The sequence below is a fragment of the Lissotriton helveticus genome, chromosome 2_1 (genome assembly GCF_964261635.1).
Source record: "Lissotriton helveticus chromosome 2_1, aLisHel1.1, whole genome shotgun sequence".
NCBI lineage: Eukaryota > Metazoa > Chordata > Amphibia > Caudata > Salamandridae > Lissotriton > Lissotriton helveticus.
Window position 1 is genome coordinate 624,530,087 of NC_136059.1, and position 12,178 is coordinate 624,542,264.

At 41.3% G+C, this 12,178-nt stretch overlaps 1 protein-coding gene across 1 annotated transcript in view; it reads left to right on the forward strand.

The window, feature by feature from the left end:
- Positions 1-12,178, forward strand: part of LOC144818189 (versican core protein-like) — a 181,417-nt gene that overhangs the window by 141,149 nt on the left and 28,090 nt on the right. Inside the window, exons 9-10 of the mRNA XM_078675329.1 lie at positions 68-181; positions 2,398-2,511. Of these exons, the coding sequence (XP_078531455.1) occupies positions 68-181; positions 2,398-2,511 (228 nt within the window). The remainder of the gene's footprint in view (positions 1-67; positions 182-2,397; positions 2,512-12,178) is intronic.

Consider the following 12,178-nt stretch of genomic DNA (forward strand, 5'->3'; position numbering starts at 1 on the left):
AAGGGATGTAAGGGTTTAGTAAATGACATAAAATAAGATTAACTGTTGTATTCATCTTCTGCTACAGGCCAGGATCCCTGCAAAAGCAATCCTTGCCGGCATGGAGGTACCTGCTACACAAGAGGGTCTTTCTATATCTGCACATGCATGCCTGGATACAGCGGAGAACAGTGCGAATTAGGTGAGCCCCCATCATACACATATTCTAGAACCTGGCAGTGAAGCAAAAGAAACAGCAGGACTGCGCCTTACCTCAGAGATAAATATAGCATGCTTTGTGTGAAGGCCTCCAATCCAACCAGATGGTGAGGCAGAGGTCACAGCATAATGTATAGAATGTAATGTGTGGGCTGTCATGTACTGCATGCCTACGTTTCACCAAGAGAAGGAAGGGAGACCTCAACAAACCACAAAACCCAAAGGTCTGAGTGTTTTTTGAGTGAGCAGAAACCACAGAGGGAAAATGTAACTTTGCAGTGGAACTGAACATATGTTTTACTTTATATTGTTTGACAATTGTATATTTCTGAAGCATTAGGTCAGGATACAGAATTAAGAGAAACTGTTAGTTTATTTGAATGATGGTGTCAAGTAGTTTGGTTAGAAGATAAATATTTGAAGGCAGAGTACTATTCTTATGTTTGCAAATACATAGATTTGTGTGTTCATATGAACGTGTGACCGCACATGTTTAAAAGTGACAAAAGGATCAGCGTATTTTGTATCATCATTCTGGACTGTATCAGATGAGATAACAAACTATCAGACCTAAGGTCTCGAAGCAATAAAACATGGTGAACTGTGGATATCACTGGTTCTCAAACATTGCATTAGAAGCTAATCTTAAGAGGCTGTCTGCTACCCATGTTTTATTATAGCATGTGTACTTATGGGTTATTTTGTAACGTCAGAAAATCTACTACTCCTGGTCATGATATTACACAAATAAAGTATGCGGTTTTATTTAATTGAGTAATGTAATATATTAGCAATATAATGACAGTTTGCAACCCATCGACCTTCGATTTGATTTCCATTTTGACAGAAACATATAGTGGTTGTGGGTACAATGGCAGATGGGCCGGTACAACAGAAGTAGAGAGGTTCTCAAAAATCTACAATACATACGATGACCTTAAATTAATCAATATTTTATTTTCTATATTTGAGGAATAAAATAGGTCCTCCATAATAAATCTGTGTGCAACCTAGACTAAATTTATGAATTTGTCTTCAAATCACTTAGGGCCTAATTAGGACTTTTCAGAAGAGCGGTGCCACCTTTCCGCCAATTGTCGCTATTGCCTGCCTACCAGATTACCGCTTTACAGTGGTCTGGTGGGCCGACAGTGTGGTGATTCCCCCTGTGATGCCCTTTCATAGCAATGGGAACGCCTCACAATGTTCTTGCACAGCTTGGACTTAAAAGTCCACGCCCTGCAGGAACCTATATCCATGCACACAGGGGGGCACATGTTAAGCCCCTCTGTGTACATCCACATATGTCGGAGGCACAGGGGGCCCTGGCCACCTCTGTTTCCTCTTCGAAGGGTTTTTATGGCTGTGGAACCTGCATGAAAAGTCTGGTGGAGAGGAAACTTGTAATATGCTTGGCAGGACGGTGGCGGTCCTGCCAAACATATTGCGGCTTCTGACAACCACACCTAGGCCAGGTCGTAAATGGGTGGTCGGACCACCAGTGTGGCAGTAGCTGGATCCACCACTGCCACTCCACCACGAGTCTGGCGGTCCTCAGAACACCAGACTCGTAATATTGCCCTAAGTGTTTGTTTTCTCTCCTGCCATGTTGAAATGTGAGCATTACTTTCTCATGTCAGTTCATCTATTACTTTTACTTATCATAGTGCATTTTTGTCAGAGAGGGCATTTTCATCTCACCATCAATCTCCAGAGCTATCGTAGTATCTGTTTCCCCAGTGGCAGACACCATCCAACGGCTCTTTAAAGTAACACCAAAGACAGCAGGCCACATTTATCTGCTGTCTCCTTACACTCAAATATTTGAGTAGGTCTAAGGTGGACCAATAATAACAATTACAACCAAATTTACTTTGGAAAACGATGAAGCTGTTTTGAGTCAGTTGAAGGCGAAAAGGGCAAGTATGACTTTACAAGGGACAGGGCTTGCAAGTCCTACAGTCCTATGAATGAAAAGAGAGACGCTCGCCATGAGGGCATTTTAGTAATCCTCAGGTCACTGCTATGGTGCCTTTATCAGAATGAAGGGGGGAATAATGGGCGCAGAATTAATTTTTTAGATTTTTTTAACTCTCATTTTGCTCTTAATTTGTGTACATTGTAAAATGTGTGCCGTCTACAACTTAACTGTTCGTTTTGAACGGACAAACTGTAAAGTCATCTACCATTTGGGTGCAGATATTGATGAATGTCAGCCCAGCCCCTGCCAGAATGGAGCCACGTGTCTTGACGGGATCAATGGATTTTCATGTGTGTGTCTACCAAGCTATGTAGGGGTTTTATGTGAGCAAGGTAAGGCAATCCCATTGTTTTCTTTCTGTTTATAATTTCCCATTTCCATGTCTTTCCATGCTCTAATGTTGGTACTGTTGTTCTGTTTGCATTAATGTCCATGCATTTTATAATGTTTCACCATTAATTTACAACTTTATATATGTTTCATTCTGGACAGCAGCTAATTCATAAATCATCACAGTGTTTGCGTCTGTCAGAAATGATCACAAAGCATTTATGAATTCCTTTGCAAATGACAATTCAGGCAGAGGAGTGGGATAGTCCTCAGCCGCCCACTTTCACCTGCATCTCTCAAAGGATCCCAGTACTTTGAGCATCAGACCCCTTCTTTAACTGCTGTTACTTGTCAAGTGATTTGGGTCATTTATTTAATAATGAAAGTAAGACCTTGTGTGTGATATGTACCTGCTCTTGCCGGCACAGCGTGAAAATGGACTTTAAATGATGTGGTATAATTTAAACTTTAGAATGCATCCTGACACGTCCTACCTCAATGGCTTGCGGCGCTACCAAGGTAGATTGCCAGGGTAGTGACATTGGCCTTCTTTTCGGTAAGAAAAGCAGAGAGAGGGTGTTCTAGGGGTCACTAAAAGTGCTTTTTGGGTCACTTTGGAAAGCCATTGGCCTTATTTAGAGTTTAGCAGACAGAATACATTGTCAAAATCTTGCTGCTATCCAATCAGCCATATTACAAGTGCCATGAGCTGGAACAAAGTGTAATACAGTGGAAAAAATATCTGCCATGTTTGAGACTGAGTACCCCATCAGATAATCTCTAAATAAGGCACTTAATATTTTTTTCATGCATTTTTCTTGTAAGGAAATGTGATTGCAGAGAAATTAAATTCTCCGCACCCTACCTGTAGAGAAGCTTTTTAGGCAGTGGACATAGCTTTATGGCTGAAAAGTGACTTTGTGAAGTTAAATGACAGAACAGAATGACATAGAGGGAGGCAGCTGTACAATTATTGGGGACCTGTGGTTAAAGTGATACTCCATAGTCGGAAAGGTGTCTAGATGGGGGCTTCCTGGGATAATGAGGGGATTTGCTTTATGCTTGTCGAAGATTCAGTAAGCACAAGGTCCGACCATCTTTCCCGTCCCAACTGGGGCCCTTTTAATATCAGTTTCTGCTATAATCTTTTAGAATCCAATCTGCATTCAGTCATTTCGGATTTCAAGCAGAATAGTTATCAACTCGATTAAAGGTTTTGTGACGCAATTTAAGGAAGACCGCATCCAGACTAATGACTGATGTTCCAAGCATTAGGAATGTTCATCCTGTTTTTTCATTGTTGTGTGTTACTTTTTCTTGTTGTTGTTCGAAAGGCTTTCACACTAGAGTGATGTTTATCAAGTGCAAGTCGGAGCAAATTTACATTAATAGGGTTTTCACAGTGAAGTATCAAAAAATTAGGATTAGGATATTTTCCCATAGTGTTGAACTTGGAGTGGGAGCGTCAGCCAGTGCTTAATTTGTAAAACAAATAGTGCCCGGTCTGCGTCAAGACGCCACTGCTGCTTCAACAACCATTGGCCCCTGCCAGTGCTGCCAATGACTACAAGCACGACTACTAATCATCACACTCATATAAGTGGGAAAATTCTGACTATTCCAGTCCCTCAGATCTATAAGAAGGGCTTGGGTGGTAGGTATTTGTAATTTTTAATGTATATTGTACTAATGAACAGTTGGTGTGCTTTTCTCTAAATTAGACAACCAGCGCCACCATGTGGTAGACTGTCATAAGAGCCGGTGTTGACAATAAAGTGCCAGTTCCACGCTCCGAAAGCCACCGGCTCAAATTTAGTACTGTGTATCACAAGTGAGTAGAAGGAGGTAGTAGCCCGATGAGAAAAGGGTGATGCACCGTTACATCGCAACTTTTACAACGGGAGTCTTTGCAACGGAACTTTTACAACGCAGGATCCATTACATCGGATGCCATTACAACGCATGGCATTACATAGCAGATGCTATTACAACGCATGACATTACATCGTAAGTATAGGTAAGTATTTAATTTTTTTTTATTTTATTAATATTAATTATAATTAAATATATTTATTTATGTTTTTTAATATTATTAATTTATTATTTATTATATTAATTAAAGTAATTTTTAAAATAAGTACAGGTGTACAGGGGTGTTTTTAGGTTTCAGGGTAGGGTTTGGGTTTTGGGGTACAGGGGTGTTTTTAGGTTTCAGGGTAGGGTTTGGGTTTTGGGGTACAGGGGTGTTTTTAGGTTTCAGGGTAGGGTTTGGGTTTTGGGGTACAGGGGTGTTTTTAGGTTTCAGGGCAGGGTTTGGGTTTTGGGGTACAGGGGTGTTTTTAGGTTTCAGGGCAGGGTTTGGGTTTTGGGGTACAGGGGTATTTTTAGGTTTTAGGGTTGGGTTTGGGTTTTGGGGTACAGGGGTGTTTTAGGGTTCAGGGTTGGGTTTGTGCTTAGGGCTAAATAAATTATATTTACCATTTATAAATTAATTAAAATATATTTATTAAATTAAATTAATTATATTATATTAATTACATTTTTTAATTAAATTAATTAAATTAAATACATTATTTTAATTAATTTAATTTAATTACAATTTTAAAAATATTTAAATTAAATTAATTTCATTATATTAATTAATTAAAATTAATTACAATTTTTATTAAAATTAAATTAAATAAATAGATTTAAATCTATTAAATTAAATTAATTACTATTTTAAAATGTATTTTAATTAAATTAATTAAATTAAATTAATTAAATTAACTTAATTACATTTTTTTTAAAAAGGTATACTTACCTATACTTACGATGTAATGCCATGCGTTGTAATAGCATCTGCTATGTAATGCCATGCGTTGTAATGGCATCCGATGTAATGGATCCTGCGTTGTAAAAATTCCGATGTAACGGAATGCGTTGTAAAAAACCGCGTTGTAGTGACACCAATCCGAGAAAAGGAGCATACCATTTTTCTTAGCTTTTTTATTTTTAATTGAGGTACTATAGACTACCTTACCTCACAGAATACTAGGCTGTTTCCTGAGGGCATATAGATTAAACATCCACCAGAGTACCTCATTCTAGGATCTCTCAAATCCTGGATTTTTGCACTCAAACCAGGATTCAAATCGGTACAATAATTGTACACTATGCAGAAGTACGCAGCATAATTTTTGAAAGGGGAAACATGGTGCATATAGTGTGGCAAACTGAGCACATTCCGAGGTTTTGGACCTCCAAACAGAGGCATGGGGACGTAAGCTTTGCTTTGTTACCCATCAAGCTGATGGAACGATGTGGTAATTTTTCATCCAATACATCACGCACCCATTGGTATCTGTATTTACCTGGTGGGTATTACCCAGAACCGGCCCATGCAGGTAAGAGCAGCGGGGCCGGGTTGGGGGGAGAGAGAGTATTCGACAGTCCACCACGAGGGGAAATTAAATAAACAATTACTTTCCCTTGTCGTCATCTGTCGAAATCCCACTCCCCACCCTGCCCCACCGATCTTACCATCATGGGCCGCGGCTAGTATTACCACAACGGATTTCACTCGAGTTAGAATGACCGCCCTAATGTTGAAGAATTATCAATTCAATGCATTGAATGTTAATTCTGCTTTTGGAGGGATCCGTGGTTTTAAGCTGTTGCCTTCTATGACAAGAAACCAATAAAGTGGTGCACACAACTAGACAGGCTGGAAACGTCTTGTGAATCAGAACAGTCTACAATTACAAGCCTTCCGCATACAACAGAAACATCATCCCGTGTTTCTGGATGGCAAAGAGGGAACAAAGGAAATGCATTCAAATGAGTTAACAGGAGTGTTTCAGTCAGAAAGATCCTTAAATGTTTCTGTGGTTGAAAGCCAACGTCCCCAGGCTTTCAAGTGCTGTTAGGGCTTGTGACCTGGACAAACCATCGTGAGCCAATTCTTGGTCTCTGCCAAAGTAAATAAAACGAGATTAGAGACACAGACACAGTTGTCTGGCAGGAGACTGGATTTGGAAGCATTTGCCTTAAGTCACATGAGTTTAATGTAACCAAGGAGACCAAACACTGCGATGCCTGGGAGAGGCTTGGAGTGTAGAGAGGGGTTTCTTAGTTCATGTTACATGTCTTGAATTCTGTTATGCCATTTCACCTTTTCTTGTAGAACACGCACTGGCTCGGAAAGCTGTTTGTGACACTCGTCCAATCAATAAGCCCTTAGATTATGTCTCATGCACCACCCCTCCCCCCTCCCGACATCGTTAACTCACCTTTGCGAATGTGCGATAATATTCAGACTAGGTGTTATCATATTGATAAAAAAAACTTCAACAGGAAACCTATCGTTATCTACCCCATATGGATTGTGCAGTGTACCCACGTGTGAACATATGTGCTCAGCTCAGCTGGGCAGCTATTCATGTGTTATGCTATGCATTTGTACAGCGCACCATCTCCCATTGGGGAGCAAGTTGATTTCGGTAGTCCCAGATACCTTTCTGTTGGGGACCTTCCATGACAGGCGGGAGATTCATTGTGCGGTTGTGCTGTAGGTAGCATAAATGGTGTGTTCCAGGGCTAGGTGAATGGGACATCTTCAGTGAGTTGTGGGCGACAGTACTTGGTCTTCGATGAGCAAAACACAAGTACTTTCTGAACATCGAAAGTAGCGCAGCTAGGAATCTCACACAGTAGCTTCACTTGTGTTTTTTAAATGTTTTGGGTTCTTGAAGCAATACAAATAAATGAAACAATACACCTAAAAGTTATCAACCTTAAGGGCCTTATTCACAAGGTAAACTAACACTTTTTAGTCAGTTTATACTTAGGAGTAAGTTTATTACTTTCTATGTTCACAAACTCTGACTGTGTAAACTTGATACAAACGTGTAAGTTATATATGTAACTCCCAGAGGAATGCACTTGGCTTACTCTTGTGTTGGTTGATGTTCCTCCCTCGATCTCCCTAAACCTCTTTACTCCGCCCTAATGCCACATCCCCTGTTGTAGTAAATCTACCCCTTTTCCCACTCGCTTCCTCCAGTCTCACTCACATGTACTATGAAAATGTCCACTTAAGTTTGTCTGGGCAGGAAACTCCACACACTTAAGTGTAGGTAATGCAGAGGCGTAAAACTCTGCACATAATTTGTGAATTGCAATTTGTAGTATGTTGTGTAGTACCACAAAACGTACTACAAACTGCTGTTTGTATATCATGCCATGAATGCTTTCTTCTTTTTTCCCCTCTTTTCCTCATCAAAGCATTTACCTGAGGAGTTCTCACATACTTATTTTGTAATTGCCCCTTGTGTAACGCATCACACAGCCTAGAGCTGGTGTTTACTTTGAGCACACTGAGTACAAAGTCACGATGAGTGCTGCAAACCTTATGCCGCTAAGCACTAAAACAGAGTGCAAAAAAATGTAAATAAACTACTGGGACATATTTATATATTTTTAAGTCAACACTTCAACCAAAGTTGCTGCACTGTGTTGTGCTAGGGGAGCACAAGCACAAAGCCATATTAATTAGAAATCGTCTGGTGCTGCTCACTACACGTACAATGTGGGCCAAGAATGCTGCTCAGTACTACAGACAACCCTGGCACCATGATAAAGATTTGCGTGCATACTGTCTAGCATAGTATTTTTACTGTCAGCCTACCATTCCATTGCAAAATCGTATCCATAGACAAATTCTTAAAAAGGCCATACATTGTATTTGTGCTGTCCGGTGCCGCATACCGGGCAATGTGCTGGATGTTTGGAGAAACAAAAACACTTCTCCTTCTTGGCTTCTGCTTCAAGGAGGTGATATTTTTTATGCAAGTGACAGTCTGGCTATTTTAGTAAATTGAGCTTTGTGTCAAAAGCTAAGGGTGCTTGCATTGAACAATCCAAGTTACACCCTTGTGACACCCCCTGACACACAGTGGCACCCATGTGACACCGCCTGACACACAGTGGCACAAACCAGCTCAGAGTGCACATGTGCTGAGAAAAGGACACCTTTCCAGAGAAAAATTCCTTCTGCACTGGGAAATAAATATCCTTACAAGAGTTTGCGCTGCTTTGTATCACTCTGCATGACTTTGTCCTGGCACAAACTCTCAGGAAATCTGGCCTTGTGTGCCTGCTCGTCCTGCTGACCTGACCCTAATCTGAGCCTGAGAGTGTGACACATCAAACTGCACAACCTCTCATAATGATGCATAGTGTAAGGCATGTTCAAACATATAACCCTGCTTATCAGCACCGAGTCCCAAGGCAAATGCTGAGCCCCCTTCAGGTTTTCCAGATCAATCTGTGTATTTCTGACCCCTAAGTGTACTGATGCTGCTTTCACTGATGCAGCTGGGCTCACACGGTATTGTTAGCCCAGCACCAGGGCGATTGTTTCCTAGACTTTACTCATCTAGAGGAGTGGTAGGTCGAATGCAGAAAACAGATGTTCTGCTCATTGGGTGACAAACATGATTTATAATGCGGTCTCCTCCCGGCTGCTTTTGATCAGTGTTGCCTCAGATGACCCCCTGTATTTCCCATTGGAAAGGATTTGATATCAGCGGTAAGGCTGTGCAGGGTAACACGAACCCCCCTCTGGAAAAGGACAGAATAGATGAGGGAAATGGTTTTTCTCACCAATGTGTGGTCCTGCTCAGATGTTTTTCATTTTGAAACACCCGATGCTTGGTCATGACATGTTGTTATGTTCGCACACTTTAGTAATGTTCCTCTTCTGTGTTCGCCTGCTTTTGCAGCACAAAGGGGGTCTTTATTGTGGAGAAACATCGTGGGGAAAATTTACATTTTCTAAGCTTGTCATCATTAGTGCGACACTGCTAATGTTCACATTTCTTACTCACCCTCTCTGTTAAATCCTTCCCCGTGCTCGATGGAATCAGGCAGGCTTGTCTGGAGTCATGTCAAAGCCTTGAGCCAGAGGAGTGCCTGGCCCTCTGAATGGTGGCTCCATTCTTAGGCCTCTCGTACCAGAGAGCAAAAGTGGTCTGGCTGGGAAAGACCTATTGTGAACTTAAAATGAGCTTCCCACCTGCCTATTGCTTAAAGTCGGTTGGCTTTGTTTGCCCCTCTTATTTGCTTGCTTCTTATTCAATGCCCTGCTTTACTCTCCTGGTGTTTGTCCCTCTCCTGGAGCACAGCCTCTTTAGCATCCTTTTTTTCTTCTGGGTTAAGCATTCCATTAAGGTGGATGTGTTTTACAGCTAGCTCCCTCAAATGCACATCCGCACTCCATGGTTCTCTCTCCCTTGTGTGCTGCTCTCTTTTTCTCTATCGTGTGCTTCTTGACCGAAACTACCCCCGCCTCTGTGCTTTGTTTTGCTCTCTCTCGTTCACGCATCCCTGCCCAGGTGTGGCTCTCTCTTGTATGCTGTGTTCCCCTCCTCTTGATCCACCCATTCCTTTATGGCCCCATCACCCCGTTGTCCTTTTTGATGACGGATCACTAAATAATAACAAAGAAAAAGGTACCTGCATCAGCAAAAGTGGTCTCCACATTGCACCTTTTTTCTTTCTTAACAGTGCACTTTTCTTCTTATCGATGGTGCTCAACATCAGCAAACTGCATTAGTAAAGTCCAAAAGATGAGACATGTTAGCTCACCAGTTTTCCTGTGCTTTCCAGCTGTCTGTCTGGCATTAGCTTAACTCTCTGGCTTACATGCTGTATGTGCCTTTCCTTTATCTTTGCTGGCTCACACTATATAAGAATGCACTACAAAGCCATTTCTACTTCTGCAAGTTTCCTTCTATGTTTGCAATATATGTTTAACTTTTATGCAGTTCACAAACTTTCCAAGTAGTGCTCTTGGAACCCTGTGACAGCAGATGCTTTCAGAATTACTCCTTTATGTTTACTCTGATGGACTGTCTACTAAGCAGGCAAACCCCCTTTCTAATTGACATGGAAAAATGCCTTAGCTCATATATACTTTTTAAATGTTTTTTAATCACAATGCAAAATAAATTTCCTTGTGCAGAAGACACTTACTTTACACACCTACTCTCACACATTCCCACTTTGGAAACAACGTTTTATCCACCCTTTTTTGAAGTAGCTTCATAAACAATTAACAGGTGGAAACCTGCCGAGGCCCTTGCAGTTAAGAGCGGTGGGGCTGGGTTGTGGGGCTGGGGGGGGGAGGGATTCGACAGACGACCACGAGGGAAAAGGAAATAAATAAGTAATTTCTCCTCGTTGTCATCTGTTGAAATCCCCCTCAACCGTCCCAACCGCCCCACCGCTCTTACCTGTATGCGCCACGGCTGGTGGAAAACGCAGTGCAAAATATGTGTGACTGCCCACAAAAAAATCAAGATTGGAAATGCTCCAAGCAACTCTCTACTTATGCTGCCTATTTCCTGCATAGTACCTATAAATGCAATGTTAGGAGAGGTGCCATACTAGTGCATTTCTGCTGACCTAAGTGTTATTTACAATAATAAAACTTCACTAAGCCTCTGTCGGCAAATCAGGATGTGGATTGAGAAAGGTAATTACATTTTGAAACAATTAAGTACTATTTAGGTGCAGTAAAAGTTGTGAATCAGGTCTTTGTGTTAAGCAAGTGAAAGAGAAATGTACAGAAGTGGTTACCTGGCGCTGATACAGTAAGTAACGTATTGCGTTTCTCTCTGGGGAGTACTTCTTCTTGAAATTGTTTGCCTATAATGATAAACTGTAGATTTTCCAACTGGAATGTGATCTGCCGTTCACTTAGAGCTGCTCTGTGTGTTTATTCTTCTGAGTTCATTAGGCGTATGGCTGCGGCCTGAATCGGCAGAGGTGTTGCTTGAAGCCCTGTATTACCTTGTCATAATAAGCGTATGGACACAGACATCTGGAAAAGGCTTTCACATCCTAAACCATCTCATGCACAAAGTATAAAAGTGCAGTGTTCAGATGGCAGGCTCCAGTTTCAGCTCAATCAATCAATCAATTTTCTTATAAAGTGCGACTACTCACCCGTGAGGGTCTCAAGGCGGATGGGAGGGGGTTCTTCGGTTCAGTCGAAGAGCCAGCTGATCTCCTGAGTGCAGCCCTCCTGCAGTGTATGGTGAATATCTGGGTACTGTCATGCATGTGAGTTTGCCACATGTCCCATTCTGCTTCGCTGCATTCTAAGTCCTTTAGTTTGCATTCATCATCTAAACTCCACTGCATTAACTCTTGCTTCCCTTCCCTTTATTCTTTTTGCTTCCCTTATGGGCTAATATGACTGCCCATGGTTTACTTAAGTCAGTCTGCGTGCTGCACCCACTCACATGTATAAAAGTGCATAAAAATGCATAACCATGAAACTTTCCATTACTCATATTTAGTCCATCACATACATTTACTAATCGCTGGGGCTTGCCATGCACATCCTTACACAATCATGATGGTGCAGAAATGTACACTGCTTTGAATAACATCACCACCTATTGGTAATTCTGTTGCACTGTTTCTTGAAAGTGAAAATACAAATGGAAAAACCACACCCTCAACAATGTGTCATCATTGGGCTGTACTAACAAAGATACGACTTTAAGACTGGAGAAAGTATGCGACATGGTAAAAAATTCTTTGGAAATGTTACTTCCATGGAATCTATTTTATTGAATTTCCGAAAGAGGAGAACAACAGCTAGAATTGTGAACATAA